Genomic DNA, 17,216 nt, shown 5'->3' on the forward strand with positions numbered 1-17,216 from the left:
AGAGAGCTACGGTAAAACATACCCACCCACCGAGATCACACTCCCAGCCTGTGCCCACGACTACTGCCCCAGGCACACCAATGCACTGTCTCCTCAGCTTGTCCCGGCATGCTACTAAGCTTACAAGGATGAAATTCCTTGTTGGATAGTGTTGAAAAGACAGCAGCAGTCACTCATTCCCTGTTTACCCATTGCTGGGCTTCACATCTTGCCAGGCCCAGGCTGGGAAGAGAAGCTTGAAGATGTGACTCAAGTGCAGCCCCTACAGAGCCTGGTACAGCAGCACAGGGAGGCAGGGGCAGCCCTGGGCTCTGGGGCACTGCAGACACGCCTGGCCTAAGGGCTGCATGCAGCTAGCAATGGGGGTTGAAGGTTCACTCTCCAGAAAACAGATCCCTGCCAGCAGCACCTCAGAGTTTCTGCAGCCCTGCCTCTCTCTCCCTGGAGTAAGAGAAGTGTCCTGACTCCCATGCAGAAGTGCTGCAAGGAGTGGGAACAGGGAGCTCCCTTGCTGGCTTGGCCAAGTACGGCATAAGACATGAACCAGTCCCACTCAGTCCTTTGGCTGTGCTGAACTGGCACTGCCCCCATGCTGTGAGAAAGCGGCCACAGGACATGCAGCACAGAGGTGGAGAGAGCCCCCTCCCATTCAGCAGCAGCGCAAGGAGAACCCTGTGGTATGTACACACAGGCCTGCTCTGGACAAAGATGCTCCCACTGGGTCCAAAGGCAACTTGGTGGTGCAGACAAAAGCCAGTTCTCCCAGAATGGCAGCAGCAGCCAGGCTGGAGCAGTGGTGATGGCAGCTCCCTGGGACTTCACCTGGCTTTGCAGAGTGCAGGAAGACCAGGAGCACACCCACGGATGTGTGCCCTGGGCTCCAAGTGATGTGCTTTGTGTGAGCTCGGGCACTAAAGCTGCTTCCAGCCCCTGACATCATTCCCTTGCTTAACCAGGGAGTCAGTCATGACCGACTCTTTCTCAGTCAATGACAGTCCAACTGTCTCCCTAGCACATTCCCTGTTCTCTGCTTGGACTTACGGTTGCTGGCAGAGGACATAGGGTGGAAAAGGCAGTCTCTCCATCAGAGCAGTTGCAGGACACAGCAGGAGGTTACTGCCAGGCAAAGGCTACATGCTTGTCACAACAGGTCCCCGGCAGCCAAGCTCTGCTCTTGGATCAGGCAGGCACAGTACCTTGTATTAAACCATCTAGAGAGCTGCTGCTGCCTCAGCACACAGTAGGAAATTTCTGGGCAGCCCATGCTGTGACACTGGAGAGGGCCCAAACCCAGCCACAGCAAGGGCCACCTCCTGCAGAGAAGGAAATCCATTCCAGACCCTGCCCATAGGGACACTTACCTCAGCTCACATTTGATCTGCACCCAGCCGGGACTGCGCAGGAATGACCAGGGATGGAACCACTTCTCCACGGTCTGCAGGCTTGAGCACAGCACCTCCAGCCACAAATGCAGCACCTGCTCACTGCAGCAATGGGGTAGAATGTTACTCGGCTGAAACCAGGGAAAGAACCTGCATCCCTCTGGGATTGTCTATTTTCAGCCCAAGCCTTGACCCCAGTCCTGTCACCAGTGGGAACAGGATAACCCAGTAAACTTGTGTGAGCCACTCCACGCAAAAGGAGCTACTTCTTCCAGCTAGGATTCAGGCCAGCACAGTGAATAAGGAGCAAGTCCCACTCAGTGGCTGCAGTGAGAGGGGGGAAAAATGACACTGTGGCCAAAGGTGGATGGAAATCACTGCTGCCCTTAAGCCCATTGTGCCCCTTCCCAAGCTCCTTGCACCCACAGTGGCCAGATGACTCACTTGAGTCCAACACAGATGAGAGAACGAAGCTTCACGTCCATCTGTGCATGTGCAGCATCGTGTGTCATGTTCACAGCCTGAACTGCCTGCAGGGAGAGAAGATGTGGTTACCACTGGGCAGCCATTTCAGCAACACAGCCATACGCTGCCCTCTCTGGAGCTTCCACCCTCACCAGTGCCACCTGCTAGCACCAGAGGAGCTGAGAAGGCCTGTGAGATTCTCAAGCATCTCCCTGCAGCAGCCTCCACAGGAAATTTCCTGCAAGTAGGAGCTGGGCTGAGTGGGCTCGGGGCAGCACTCACCCGGTAAAGCAGCTCCTCTGGAGTGAGGACTTTGCCGTCTTCATCAAGCCTGTAAAGATCATAGCAGAGACTTAGCTAACCCCAGAACCACCCTGGGCACACACAGGCCTTTCCTGCTTCATACCACAACAGCTCTCTTGCTACTGCTGAGCCCACAGGGCCCCTGCAGCCACGAGGGAGCAAGATACAGATCCAGATGCAAACACAGGAGCTCAGGGAAGGGAACAAGAGCCACTGCTGGCCCCAAGTCAGCACAGGCACAACCACAACCGCAGGAGGATGAGGCAGACCATGACCCTTCCCAAGGTGCAGAGCAGCATCAGTTTGATGAGCAGGTAGGGGCAGGGCACAGACCCATCCACTTGGTGTGACTGAAGTGGCCTTACCTGTAAGTCTTGCAGAGCACAAGGCGAGAATACACAGAGTCAAAGTCCCGTTCCACTTCCCGGCTTGCAGCCTAGAGGAGCAGAGGGACAGTCAGCACACTCTGCCCTACAATCCCCTCACCCCAGCCCTCTGGCAACACTGCCCCATGAAGGAAACTGGGACATCTCACCTCTTCAATGAACAGCCAAGGGTGGCAGGGCCCTCCCAGCAGAGACGGCTTCTTCAATCCATGTTCAAATATGGACTTCAAGGCTGGACAAAGTGTTCCTCGCACCAAGTCAGTCACTCCTTCCGTGACTGAGTCATCTCCAGCAATGGAGTACTGAGGAACACGAAGAGCCAGCTCTCAGCATACTGGTGAGGAGGCAGAGCATGGAGGTGGTCCACTCACCTACACCTTCACTGCACAGATCAATTCCACTCCCAGGTGCCAGCCAGCCCCCACCTCCTTTACCCCTTATGTGCTTGCATAAGGCACCATGTTCTGTGCTGCTGCTCGGAGATCTGCTGGGACACCAGGACCTCTGTGCTTTGGTGGTCTCCAGGAGACCACACAGGTGACCCCAGCACCATCATGGCAGTGTTCAGGATGTTGGAACTGCTGTGGTTTGGTCTGACACTGACTGAGCTAAGGTACAGAGAGGGACTTGCACTGAGGGTCTCTGAGACTCTGTAAGCTGCTAAATGTCAAGACAAATAGGGACAGATAGGAATTTCCAGGTCAGGGGGGATATTGTGTTAACAATCCTATGAGTGGGATCCTCTCTGTTTCCACAGTTAGGAGGAGAAACGCTCAGCAGTACAGAGCATGTTTATACACAGAGAGGTGATCTGCATCCAAGGAACCAGCCTTGAGAGAGGGGGGGAGGAAGCAAGGGGGGCTTCGGGTCAGCCTTTGAGTTCTTCCTCACATTCCAAATGCTGAGGAGAAGAGGGAGAACAGGGCCTTCTCCACTTCCCCTGAAAATTGCTTAGGTCAACAGCTGATGATGTTTGTCTCCTACACATTACCTCAGCCTTGGGGACATATTGACGTATCTGTTCTAGATAGGTGGTATCTCACCACTGTCAGCTGTGAGAGGAACTGAGACAGAATGCCCCCTTGGGCACAGCTGTTTGGGGAGAATTCACTGTCATGGCCACAAAGCATGAGCACAGGCACAACTTCAAAGGAGGAAAAGAACACAGGCAGCAGGAAGAAGACAGAAACACTACCTACAGAATCTTCCTGCCTACCTGCTTGCTGCTTTCTCAGTTTTCTTGAATTTCATCTCTAGGGTCTTTGCAACCCCAGGCATCCCACACTGGTTGCCCTGGCACCCTCTGGGGCCTTCATTCTCCACTTGGTCAGCACGAGGAAGTTGAGCAAACAGGCTTAGGAAAATAACCTGCCCCATCACACCACAAAGCGCTCAACAGCCAGAAAGAGCAAACAGACTAAAGGAGGGAAATACATGGCTCCCTTCATCTGTGTTTTTTCAGTTACGACATAACTCTTTGTTTTAACGTGGGGAGTTTTTTGTAGTTCTGGGGTTTTTTTAATTACCTCTTTACTCCGCTCATCCAAGATTTCCACAAATTTTGCAGGAAACCAACCTACAAAGAGAGGACAAAGAGATAAGCCTGACAAAGACACTGAGAAATCCCTACAGAGAGCCCAGTGGGAGCTGAGAATAAATCAGAGTTCACAGGGCCCAACCCCAAAGAAGGAAGCGAGCAGCCTCAACATACAATAATTAAGGCAACTGCATGAGGAAACCAATTACAGGACACTGTCTACATGCAGCAGTGATGACATGCATCCAAACACCCTGTGCCAGAAGAACGGAGCCTAAACTTGCTGTTTGCAAGAAGTAACCAGGTCACTCCTCTCATACCCTGCTTTAGCATTTCTTCTGTCCCTGGCAGATACTCTGGGTACCTGACAGAGCCTTTGCTGCAAATGTATGAGAGCAGTTGCTGAGGATGAATGGATGCTCTGCATCCGGGCCCCACTCTCCCCAGTGCAACCCATCCTGTTCTCACCTCTCAGTCCATTCAGCTCTCCCACCCAACAGTGCTCATCCTTCTGGGAAATGATCTGAAAAACAGGGAGAGGAAATCATCAGTTGAAGGGAGTGCAGTGGCAGGAGGGCTACAGCTGCCCAGCTGTGTGTCCACAATGACAAACTGCTTTCTTCTCAACTGTTTTCTCAATGCTCTCTTCTCATGTGGCCTGGGGCCTTCAAAGGCACAAAGCTACTGCAAACACAACATTACCCCTGTTCTCCCCAATTTCAGATGGGACACCCACAGCTAAAATGCAAATGGATGCTTTTACAGTCTTACCACAGCTCAGTGCACAGTTAAACCAGGACTCGTGTTGGATCAAATTCACCTTTTGCACAGCTCTATGACGGCCAGGAAAGGGACTTTGTGGTTGCAGTGAGAATGACCCACAAGACGACACTCACAGGAACACACTGCCTCACCCCCAGGCAGCCCAAAACACCAGCTGCTTCTCTTGGGCTCCTAACTGGGCTCTGAGCTTATCTCCTCCCTTTTTTCCCTGCAGAAGAGGTAGCGCAGTGTCCCAAACAACCTGGGTCTGCGTGGTCCTGCCCTGGTCCCTGTCTCACAGGCTGACGCACCGTGATGATGTCGTTCTTGCGGAAGCCCAGCTCATCGTCATCGTGGCGCTCAAAGTCCAGCAGTGCCTTGGCTCGCCGGCGTCGGTTGCGAGAACAGGCCACGTAGTTCTCGTGGTCCCGCTGGTGGCTCTCCATGCTGTAGTCTGGAGTCAGATCCTAGCACGCATGTAGATGAGAGCAGAGAGGAATGAATAGCAACAGGTGACTCCCAGCTGATCTGCCAAAGTTTGCATGCCGCTGTTCCCACACCTTTTCCTGCTCCTAGCCAGCAGACATGCCAGCACAGCCTTCCTCCACCAGGGATGGGTTAAGCAAGCCTCACTCTCTACCCGTTACACCCGGCATGTTCCTTCTCAAGCCCACATTTCAGGAGCATTTGAACAGTCCTGTCCTGTGGTGGACACTCAACACTCATGCCTGGATCACACAGCAGTGCATATCCAGCTGTTTCCACTCACAATGCTGCAGTTCTTGGGATCCACACACTGGAAGTGCCGTGCCACCTGGAGAATGGCCTCACGCAGATCAGCCACCAGCTCCGTCTGCTTGATGTTCTTGGCTTTCAGTGCCTCCAGATCATCATCCCCTGGTGGAGCATATGCAGCAAAAGAGAAGGCGAGGAAAGGAAATCAGGTACAAGGTGTTTATTTTTTGTTAACATTAGAAATCATTGGTTCTGCAGAAATCAGAAAAGCCTGACATCAGAAGTGCCTACACTAAGGCAGATACTGCCAATCTATTCAATAATGTAAATAGCAAATACCAATTTGACTGGATCAAATGTTAAGGATATGATATTTCAAACCACATACGGAACTCAAAGATGTCATTTTTGGTCTGCCTGGGAAACTCAGTATACCAAGGTACAGGTACTACTTCAGAGAAGTGTCTACAATATATAGTTGGCTGAATGGTGGGACACAAAACTGGGGAACTTGCAATAATCCTCTCCAACTGAAAGTCACTTGAAACTGAATCACCTGTTGGTTGAACTACTTCTGACATTTGTATAACTCATTGGCTGAGACCATATTCTTCACTGAGTCTTGAAAGAGATTTGAAAAACCATGACAACCCATTTTCCTGTGCCAGTCTAGAAGCCAGAGCCACAAGAGAAAAGCCATCACCTGCTTAAGACCTCAACCTCCCTAAGAGCCAGATTTCAAAGGTTTGGAGTGTATAGAAACAGTCATAAGCACAAAGTAAAAGCAGCTAATTCACCCAGGAGGTTTTACAGCCTGTCTCTATTACTTTATGCAGAAAGATATCTAATGGCATGGATTCTTTAGACAGTTAATATATCTGAATGCCATAAATACTGGGTACATGATGCTTGGGAACAATGAATTATCTATTTCTTTTTCTAAAAAAAATCAGTTTGTTTTAGATTCAGAATGTGTTTTCATACATCTTTTTCATACATTTTTGCTCTCTCTATAATATAGTGAAGATGTGGTAGCTTGATTAACAAAATCAACATTTAAACCAATGAATTTTTCACTGAACTCCAATGTTTATACAAACACAGCTTCTACTCAGGACCCAAGTAAATAATTGGCTAGCAAATTAGTACTCTGCTTATCTTTTAACAGCATTGCAGAAAACAATACAAATAAAGCGTGGTCTGAGCTGTACAGCTACTGCAATAGCTTAACACATTAAGCTTCTACTTATTGAAAAGTGACTAACAATATCTTTTAATCATGTGATCCTAATTGAAAAGACCCAAATTTTAGAAACGTAAATAGAAGAACAAAATTAGATTTAAAATTATTTTTATAATTGTTTTTTGTTTGCTAAATTAAATGATTGGAGAATCAGACACACAAATCTTAAGAGAAAACTGAACCTTGCTTCTAGACTAAAAATAACTGTAGGCCATAGTTACTCGCAGTCTAATCAACAAAAAACTAACAAAGTCTCCTCCTCTGTGGCCAGGGGCAGGAAACAGAGCATGCATGAACTCTCACTACAGATTCAGAGAGACGAAGATTGTAAATAGATAGGTTATCACGTAGACATTGGGGATTCCCAGAAAATTCGTGTGATTAAAATAGAATGCGACTAAAGAAGAAACCCAACCACAGCTGCACTAGCTCCGTGGGCTGCCCTCATTTACATAGATCACAGATTCTTTCTGTCATCATTCAGTCCCATCTGGCCAAAACACCACGCTCTTCCCTCTGCATTCAGATCAATCCCACCAAAACACAAGCAGAAGACATGGGAAGCATTATCCCATCTTAGAAGTTAGACTGTACAGAGGAAAGCAACTGGTGTTTCTACCAGATTCACCTCACTGCACTCAACATGACTGCACCTACATTTCCAAACAGGAAACCAGTGCATGATCAGCCACATATGAGGAAGCTCTACTTTGAGCCTGTGAAGACTGACTGGCTGCACAGCTGTGCAGAGGAGGACTAGCTCTTCTGCATTCCCTTGTTGCAGCGCCCATCCAACAGGAAAAGGGCAACATGAACATCTTGCTCTCCACCAAATTACTTTTCATTGTTTCTTTCTATTCCGTCATTGGAAATCTGGTTCAACTCCCTGAATCTCAATTAGAGAAAGCCCTGGCTGACCTGATCTAGCATGAGCAAGAGTCTGGCTTTGAGCAGAAGAGGCTGGAACACAGACAGCGAGAGGTCTCTTCTAAACAGTGCTCCTGTGCTTCTGTGACTCCTGTCCAAGTTACTACTACATCTGCATTCACTCCAAGGAAGAAGAATTAAGCTCCGGGTGAGTTCTTATTCCCTCCCAAATGAGGGCTAAGTACCAGTTCTACACAGTAACTATCGCAAGCAGAAGACTTTCCACTGCTCAGTTGTCAGTTCCCAGTGTAAGGTGAACTTATCCAACGTTTCCTTCTTCTCACTTGGGCTGAAGTTCTCCATTCTGGTCAACTTCTTGTTTTTAACCAACATTTCAAATACTAAGAATAATGTTAGGTAAAAAACATGACAGTCACTGTACAGAAACCCCACTAAAATGAGAAAACACTATCAATCATCTCGATTCTACCACTGATATATTTTGGAGCTTGAACTTAAACTTTATCTTTGTGCATGTGTATAACTCACTATCACCATCATAAAATGACTTGAACATGGTAAAGAAGACTGTCTGAGACACAAGAAAGATGCATGTGGCAGCCAAGTTCCCTGCCAGTTCAGTCTGTACTGACTGTAGGATTAACATTATATACAAGGGCTCTGAGTTTAGGTTGCTTAAGCAACTTTCCTGCATTTCTTCACTTCTGCATGTTTGACTTTACAGCTTCATTGGTTATTCTACTAGAGTTTTTATAAGTAATGCTCTGTGGGGAAGCATAGAGAACATCAGAAAAGCTATTCTCTGGAAAGACCAGTAAAACACAATTTTAGATTTATTCAGGCCATTTCAACCACAACAGGAACACTGTTTGAAACCTGTAAATTTAGTATGTTGTCTTCCTCCAGGAAAAAAAAATTCCTGTGGTGATATGTGGCAACTTCAAGAAAGCTAACCAGTTGCAAGGATGGTGATGACAGAAAGGCTTACAGTAGAAGGGACTCTAACAGAGTCAAAGAAATAAGTTACTGTTAAAACCATGAAAAACCTATTCTGGCTGTGTGCTATCTGGACATATTTTGGCTTAGCTCATAAAGACTCAAAAGTGTTCATAGCACTGAACTCTCAGAGTAAGTAAGGGGAAACATAATGATGTTTGCATTTATAAATTTTGATGGGTGATGCACTGGACATCCTGCCCTGTCTCAGATCTTCAGAGATGTTCTTGAACCAAGCCGAGTAACATCAGGAAAGTACCATATCCAGCCTGTGGACTGCATATGGTCTGCCAGAAAATGTGTTTGCCCTGTTGGTCAGTGAAAGGACATTACAGCTGGGTTGAGCTGCACCTGCTGTTGCTCACCATTCATGGATTAACAGTCTAAACTAAAATTTACTTTCTGAGTTCAGATCAAAGCAATCAAGTAGTAAACTGCGTTTCTTCCCTCTCATCCTTCAGTTCTGGCTCCCTTCTCTCTCTGCTTTGCTCACTTCCCTCCCTCCTAGGCTGCAATAGCCATCAACAGCACATGAAGGGCACAGGGTTGTCCTTACCGAAAAGCAGAGAGGTGATGCCAGATTTCCTGCGCTGAGTCCTGCGCCGCACAATCTGAGGGAACGGAAGAGAGAAAACAAAGTGCACACATTAGGAGAGATTTCGGAAATTAAATAAAGCAACCCTCCCCACCAGTCAGCTCTGGGTAAGGGGTCCTGACAGCTACCATTAGAAAGGGCAGGCAAGTGAACTGGCAGTTTTAAACAGGAGTTGTTCTAGTCCTAACGCAATGAATCAGCTCCACTGCTTGACCTGTTCCATGTGCAACAGGTTATTTATAGCTTAATTATTATGAAAGCGTAATTGAAGTTTGAGAATCAACCACAACTCACGTGAATAATTTTATTTGTTGCCAAAAGCAGCTACACATGTAATTGTACATAAATTTCTAAGTGGATAACTATTATATTTTAGAATTGCAGGAGTGTCTTGTCTGCAACTGTAGATTTTAGTCCAAGATTAAACACAGTAGCATTTTTTACTCAGCTTCTCAAAGGCAGTTGCTGCTGTTTTCTGACTCTACATTCCAAGATTATTTTACTGTACCAGTTTCTTACTAATGGATTAAATCCAGTTCCTACTCTCTGTGTGCTTCAAGCAAATTCTGCCCAAAACATATGTTGTTACTTTCAGTTTCCATTAATGAAATATGTTACATTTCATCATAACTCTCATTAATGATAATTACAATCAATGCCAATACCTCTGTCATCTGGGGATTTATCAACCAGGACAGATCTGGTAGCATCTCATTAGTATAGACTGTCCTCCAACTTCCCAATACCTTTTCTCCAACGGATGACAAAATTATCCTGGAGCCAAAAATGCTCTCAAACAGGAGGACCTCTTGCTTGCAAACAGAAACAGGATGGGAATATGTAAGGGAACGGTAAAAGCAGAGCGGCAGAGGCAGGTGGGACTCTGTGCACTCACTTTGGATAAATTGTTGACGGTGGTGCTGGAGTTGAGCAGCTGCCCTTGCTCAGCAATGAGGTAGGCCAAGTGTTTGCGGCGCTGGGTCTCCACTGCCACGTCTGTCAGCGAGCCAGCCACGCGCATGGCCTCCCGCAGCAACACATCTGCGTCTTCAATCTGACTTGGGATGTCTGAGAGCGTGTTGAAGATGGAGGCAGAGTTCTCCGACTGGATTAGCTCGTCCTCCTGCAACAACACAGTGATTTTTTGCCACGCTGAGCACTGAACACGACAGCTGGGCTCTTGAGGCTGCTAGATGCAGTTTTACTTTCAGTGTACACCTTGGGCAGGTACAACTAGACAACTGCATAAAAAAAAACTTCAGCAGGAAAAGTCCAAGATACTTTTGAGAGGGGGATAGCATCTTTTACTGCTCTATTGTACCCTCCTCCCAGAATTCTAGTTGGCATTTTTTTGAATCACAGTATTCATCCTTGAAATTAAATCAAATTGGCAAGGAAAACCAAAACCAAACCTATTTGGCACCAACCACTAGGACTGGGCACAGCAGGGATCTTGTTAGAGATAAAAGAATGGAAGCTGCTCAGTCTCACATACTACAGAGCATCTACCATGTCAAACTGTGCTCCACCTTCCCCTTACTCCCAGCAGGATCTCCCTTGCCCTTCACACAGAAAACTGAACACAAAATTATTTCCCACATAAAAAGGAAAAGATCAAGCAGTTAAATATAGGCCAGTCAAATCAAATGCAGTCAGAAAAATGCTCATCTCTTAGAGCATTCAATAGTGCCATACAAAGCTTCTCCGATGACCACAAATTTGGCTTTCTCTCTCTCCTCATAGACTGCGCAAAATCAAGGGGTATCCTGGTTTAGGTAAGATGCACCCTCAGGTTGGGATCTAGACTGAATAGAGAGGGGCAGCTGATGAGGTTTAATTATGGGGCAACAAATGATGTATGCACAGGAAACAGCAATTACTAATTTCCGCAAAGTGCCTTAGAAGTTTTTCACAGCCTCCAGTTCCGAAGGCAGCAGGAAGACATCTTCCCTAGCACACTCCCAAATGACATAGAGCAAATGGATACAAAACCTTCTTGCCCCTAAATCTCATAATTAAACATTGAAGTACTATAAAGGAGGAAGGGGAGTGGGGAATCACCTTCATACTTAGCATGCCCAAAGTGACTTGGAACAGCACCAGAGAGCCCTCGTAGAAGAAGAGGTCCCAAATACGCAGCAGCAGCTTGATGTGGACAACACTAGCAAAAGAGGTGAGGAACCAGTGCAAGGTGATCAAGGAGAGCTCTGTGAATAAAAACATGGAAAATAATCACAACAGAAGAAGTCAGTCAACCAGTGAAGACGGACTCTTCTAAGGGCTGTCCTCCATGCACTGCCTCCAGGGTCAGGAGGCTTGCTCCTCTCTCTATCGCTCTCCCTTTGTGAAAAAAGAATAACAGTCTTTGTCTGCACGTCCTCCTGGCAAGAAAAGCTATGGTTTCTAGGGCACACTTTTACCAATGTCATGCTCCTGAAGCAGCTTGTCCAGGCGAGGCAAGTACTGCACGATGAGCTGCCGCAGGACACGCTGGTCTGTCTGCACGCCCATGAGAGTGGTACTGAAGTAGGAGGCAGGAACCAATTCCTCAATGATAGCACACATCATCCAGAAGGCATCTTCCTCCTCCAAGAAGAGCAGCAGAGAAGCAGCCACCTAGGATTTTGAAGGAAGAACAACTGCATGTCCTAAGAGGAATAGAACTCTTTCCCCACTTTCTCACGTGGACAGATGGACCAGTATCTAGGTGACAAAAATCCTCCTTCTGCAGCAGCATTCCTGCAGCCTCCACTGAAAGGATTTCTCCTCAGTGTACTGCCTGAACCCTCCCCAACAGATGGAATGAATTCTTCTATATCTTTGGATATGTGGTGCTACTCTGCTCTCCCTTTCCTAGGGAAAGTATTCCATGTGGAAGGGATTTCTCTTCAGCTCATGTGGAGACCACAGTATCTGGCAGCACTCCCTCAAATCATTCGCTCTGCTGTTGCGACCACAGACACAATGATCCCTACTACAAAGACACTCTGAAAGCAGGTTACCATGCCAGTGCCCTGACAATATCCAATCTCTGGGTAGAGCCAGGCAAGTCCCCGTAGTATCCTGCGTAGCCTTGGCACTCCGATACTGTTCATGTTGGAGAAGCAGGCATTGCTGGGCATTGTGCGTAGCAAGTCCTTTTCAATCTGTCAGCCATAAACAAGGACAGAGTCAGCTTGCAGCACCTGAACAACTGCCTTCTGCTAATCTGCACTTCCCCATGGCCCCCTGCTTCAGGGAACTCTGCCTCCCACACCCATCCTCAGGCACCAAAGAAGGTAGCCCTGTCCGAGTACCTGAGTCAGTTTAACAACCTTCACTGACAAGAGGGAAAATGCCAGTGCAGACAGTGACTTGCTGACTCCCAAGAAATACTCGTCTAAACTCAGGCCCTAGTTTCCCCACTGACAGTAGTAAGCACACTAGTCGGGAATTTCACCTGTCTGGATTTCAAGCAAGGCTTCCTGAAAAACCTATTCCAGAGAAAAATCAACAATCTGGCCACATCTGTGAAAGAGGACTTAGAGGTGAAGAACCCACAGATCTCCCTTGAGCAGTGCTGTTTCTCCTTCCAACTATTTTGACCCTTCTTGGTGAGAGGTGAACATGTGCAGATCTCAGTTTCTTTTGCTGTTCCCTCCTCCCACAAAAAGGAGAGATCAAAGGAAAACACCCTGAGGAGACCCTGTAAGAGTCTTATTAATGTTTAGAGACTTTGTGTTTGGGGGAACAAAGACAGGCCCTGGAAACAGCCACCACAATCTCAACAGAGGTGCATCTGTCAGCCTTTCACCCTTCATTTCCCTCAATGAATATCAGGATGTTTGCTGAGATGCAACTGCAGCACTGTTTTTTAGCCTGCAAGCAGCATGGGTCAAACCCCTTCCCTGCTGTCCTAGGAAGGAGCAGAGCTGCACAGTTGCTACTCCAGCAAAACAAAGGAGAAATATGCCTCACAGGATTAAGGTTTAGCAGGATTCAACCACACATCCTCTCAACTGTCCCTGCTGCAGGTATCAGGCAGACACCCCTTCCTTCTCACACAGCTACTCTTGCCCTTCTCCCCACTCAGCATTAGGAAGTTTCTCCCACCTGTTTGGCAGCAATGGTTTCATCGTTAGAGCTGTTTTTTATAATATCCCGATATGACATCTCTGAGTTCCTCTTCTTCTGCAAAGCCCCTGAAAGGCGCATCCACAGCTGGGGGGACAGGGTAAACAGAGATAGGAGGAGTCACTCAGACAAACACAGAAAGCCATGAGCTGGCAGCCTCTCAACCAAGAGATCTCACTCCACTATCTCTTACTCCAGGCAGCGCCCACCCAGAACAGGCAGCACTCTCACCTGTGGCCTCATGCTGTGTGGGATGCCAGCTAGCACCAGGGAGCGCAGCTTGTCTGAGTGGGGTAGGGTGACTTCGATTTTGTCCCAGGTGAGGTCGCCCACGTCATGGTTGTGTGTGAATTCCAGATGAGCCTGCCACTTGAGCCTCTGCTGCGGCTCCTCCGTCAGTGGGACCCCCAGAAGCTTGCTGGAGTTTGGCTCAGCACCATCTGCTTCAGCAAATGGAAGGGAAAGGAATGGGGACAAGTGAGACACGGAACAGGAGAGAGAACAAACACAAGGCAGAGTGGGGAATAGGATGGTCATCTGAAAAAAGCACATTAAAAACATTCACGTCTTCCAGTCAGAGCATGGAAAGGCAAAGCTTGGTTTCTAACTGCCTTCTCCGTGTAGCAAATTTAATGGTCATAAACAAAAAGCACTGGGACCTTGAGAACTAAGAAGGTGTCGGCAGGCTTCTAGTCTCTACTTACTCATGATTTAGAGCACAGTGTGGCTGGAATTAAACAAGACTCCGGCAGCAGCCATCCTCCTGGGTTTTACAAGAATCTGTAAATCAGGCTGACAAAAGCATAGCAAGCCTCAGAGGTGAAAAGCAGAAGCTATATGCTCATGGAAGTAATGAGGTACAAACTGTTAACTTTGGGGATATTTAATCATCAAAATGCTTTAGCAAGGACACCTCCAAATTCAAAATGAGAGAGTACCTTAACCTGAAGCTGGCTTTCTAAAATAGACACTTTAGCACAAGTACAGGTTTGACGTAAGGCGCTCTTGTCCTTAATCATATAATACATTTCAACAATGCGGTCCAAATCTTTCTGTTGATTTTATAATGCAGAAGTCTGTGAAATTTTCTGGCTGGGAAAAAAAAAAAATCACTGTGTCCTGTCCTCATCTCCAGGTCATGGCTTCAAAGAGGATCCTCTGTAACTTAAGGTGACTCACAGCACACATGTGAACAACTTCTGCGCCCTTGCACTGTATGGCCTGAGCCCTGGAAACATCCTCCAGAGCACATAAAGCAATTCCTACATCTCCTCTTTGCAAAAGCCAGCTGTTGTAGTTCAATGCTCAGCTGCAATAGCTCTCCACATCTTCTGCTATTTGGGCACCTCTCTCCATATCTTGCAGAAAAATTAGGACGTGGGGTTTACCCATACAGTTTGTCCTACACTTTGCTGAGATGCTGGGATGGGCAGAACAAATACTGTTGCCACTCATTTTGGCCATGAGTTTTTCAACAGACAGAATGTTTCATTGTGCCTGCTGTGAGTGCTTACAACGCTACTGAACACAACACTATCAACTGGGAAAGTTGCCCTTCCCCAGCATGCAGCTGCTAATGGAAATGGTAACCCCTCTTAACTTTTCTCTCTTTTACCCATGGCACAAGCATAAGGGGATGGAAATGACTTCTGCATAGTCTATGCTCCAGACTCCCATAAGGCCAGCACATCTAATTCACTTGACTACAATGGCAAGATACAGAAAGATGATGACAGGTGGGTAGACAAGACCTAGCACAGAATGGTTGCAAAGCCACCCTGCCATACTTGGAAGCACAGGAAGGGCTGCACGCAACGGAAGTGGGAGGGATAGGACTGGCTTTACCTTCCTTGTCAACTCGGAAACCGAATTCGTCATAGCGAAACTCTGGCTGCTCGACGGATTCTTCTTTCTGGGAGATGTGAGGAAGGAAAACAGACACTTTCACCACTTTAGCACTGCATAACGGAACAGAGACACATGGATATTGCCCCATCCCACCACTGTCCGCATTGTGCCCTTTGAGCAATTAGATCCCTTGCCCTTTAATTTTCAATGCCTCCCACCACAATTCCAAGCTGAGCGGATATTGCATACCATTCGCATGTTGACTTGTCCACGGAAGTTGTGAAGCCCTGCCATCAAAACTGTACAGATTTTCCTAGCAACCCTTTTTTCAGCAGGACTTGAGCTCAGCCTCATATCAAGATCGGAACTCCCCACTTGGAGGGGCATGGAGCCCTCCTCATGAACTGAGGAATACACACACACCAGCTAATGCTGTCTGCATTGCTAACGCACAGCAGTCCTTCCTGTTACCTCTGCGCACACACTGCAAATTCAGCTCCCTGCACTGTGCCATCTCTTGCCTGTTGCTCTCAGATTTTCTCTGAAAGACACCAGGCAAAACTGGGATTTGTACCAAAGGAAATTAAGATCCATGATCCAAATCTTAACCTTCCTCATCTGTGCTCACAGTTGGTATTGGGGAATACACAGTGGAGGTTATAACTAGGTTTCTTTTCGGACTGAAAACCTACAGATACCTCCCTTTTCCTGCAAGCCCACCTTCTCCTCCTGTAAGGACTCCTGGAAGCACTGAACCCAGGCAGCACACCAGAAATGTGCTTCTCACATAGCTCCATGATAAGCTTTAATCTGCCTCATTGGGTTCAACTGCCTTCAGCAAACTGTGGATAAGTTATGAAATTCCATGGCTGCTTCCTTCCTTCCTCCTCTGCCCACCTGACAAGCCTTGAGGCTAGCATTTCCTGCCATACACAAGCCATCCAGAGTAGCTTGATGATGACAGAGGCTCCCTGACAGTGTCAACATTTTTACACTGGAGCAATAGTTGCAAAACAGCAAAGCAATAATTCACACAAGTTTCTTTGTACTCTGCAAGATCCTCTTGCAAAACCCAGGATGCAGCAACAAAACATGTGAATTTTAAGTGCCCACCACCAAAGCACTAGAGGAAAAGTGTGCCTCTCCCTCCTTTTCCCTGCGGCTTTCAGAGACCACCAGAAACCACCAGGGTCCCTCTACTTTTACACAGCCAGAGAACACCCCACCCTGCCCCACACTATACCTGTGTGTATTTTGCCAGGATGTCCTGAGGCCAAATGCTGGGAGTGAGTGCTGAGAAGGGACCCCCAGCAGAGGGAGTGTGATGGCCTAAACAGAAAGAGATCAACACAGCAGTGAAAACCTGGAAGAACACCCTTGGGAAGACACACTTAATACAAACTTTCAGCAAGGGAAGGACTCATTCAGCAGTTTGTCGTGACTGCTACTCAAGACAGGGAGACAGCTCCCACTTCACCAAGGAAGCCAGTAATTTCAGATGGTTTTGTTCCTTATTACCGAGTAAAAGAGGCAGAAAGGCCAAATAGAGTTCGCTCTAAGAAAGAGATTTTTAGGAAAGAGAAATAGTTCTATGGCATCATATGATCACTCATCTGATTGGAAAAGCTGTGTAATCAGTGCCAAGCCAGAGGAATTGCCGCCAAAAAAATATTATTATGGAGAAGTAAATGCCTCTGATGGAGGCACCAACCCCAGCACCAGCAGCAATCCAGAGCTTACTGAAACTCTGTCACTCAGACACCACAATGGAAAACCAGAGCCTTCAGTAAGATGCTCAACTGCAACCTTTTTTTCTAAAAGGGTTGGGATATTGCCAAACCATGTATAGAGACCTGCAGCAATGAAAGTATGCCTATTATCTTGGACTTTTGTGTTCAAGATAAGCACCCTTCCAATCTCAGGTAGAGTGCCACTGAACAGCCTCCCTTGGAATACAAGCGTA

At 47.3% G+C, this 17,216-nt stretch overlaps 1 protein-coding gene across 3 annotated transcripts in view; it reads right to left on the bottom strand.

Moving 5' to 3' along the window:
- Positions 1–17,216, bottom strand: part of SGSM3 (small G protein signaling modulator 3) — a 29,257-nt gene that overhangs the window by 1,636 nt on the left and 10,405 nt on the right. For 2 of the 3 annotated variants that reach the window (XM_032689340.1, XM_032689341.1), the window contains 18 exons: positions 16,497–16,582; positions 15,251–15,317; positions 13,637–13,848; positions 13,385–13,492; positions 12,295–12,438; positions 11,713–11,908; positions 11,354–11,499; positions 10,188–10,415; positions 9,254–9,308; positions 5,605–5,732; positions 5,147–5,302; positions 4,542–4,596; positions 4,063–4,112; positions 2,686–2,838; positions 2,516–2,586; positions 2,130–2,178; positions 1,827–1,912; positions 1,362–1,484 (listed from right to left, as the gene is read on the bottom strand). In XM_032689340.1, the coding sequence (XP_032545231.1) occupies positions 1,362–1,484; positions 1,827–1,912; positions 2,130–2,178; positions 2,516–2,586; positions 2,686–2,838; positions 4,063–4,112; positions 4,542–4,596; positions 5,147–5,302; positions 5,605–5,732; positions 9,254–9,308; positions 10,188–10,415; positions 11,354–11,499; positions 11,713–11,908; positions 12,295–12,438; positions 13,385–13,492; positions 13,637–13,848; positions 15,251–15,317; positions 16,497–16,582 (2,113 nt within the window). The remainder of the gene's footprint in view (positions 1–1,361; positions 1,485–1,826; positions 1,913–2,129; positions 2,179–2,515; positions 2,587–2,685; positions 2,839–4,062; positions 4,113–4,541; positions 4,597–5,146; positions 5,303–5,604; positions 5,733–9,253; positions 9,309–10,187; positions 10,416–11,353; positions 11,500–11,712; positions 11,909–12,294; positions 12,439–13,384; positions 13,493–13,636; positions 13,849–15,250; positions 15,318–16,496; positions 16,583–17,216) is intronic. The other variant, XM_032689342.1, reaches the window with a different exon arrangement.

Source organism: Chiroxiphia lanceolata, chromosome 5 (genome assembly GCF_009829145.1).
Source record: "Chiroxiphia lanceolata isolate bChiLan1 chromosome 5, bChiLan1.pri, whole genome shotgun sequence".
In the NCBI taxonomy this organism is placed as follows: Eukaryota; Metazoa; Chordata; class Aves; order Passeriformes; family Pipridae; genus Chiroxiphia; species Chiroxiphia lanceolata.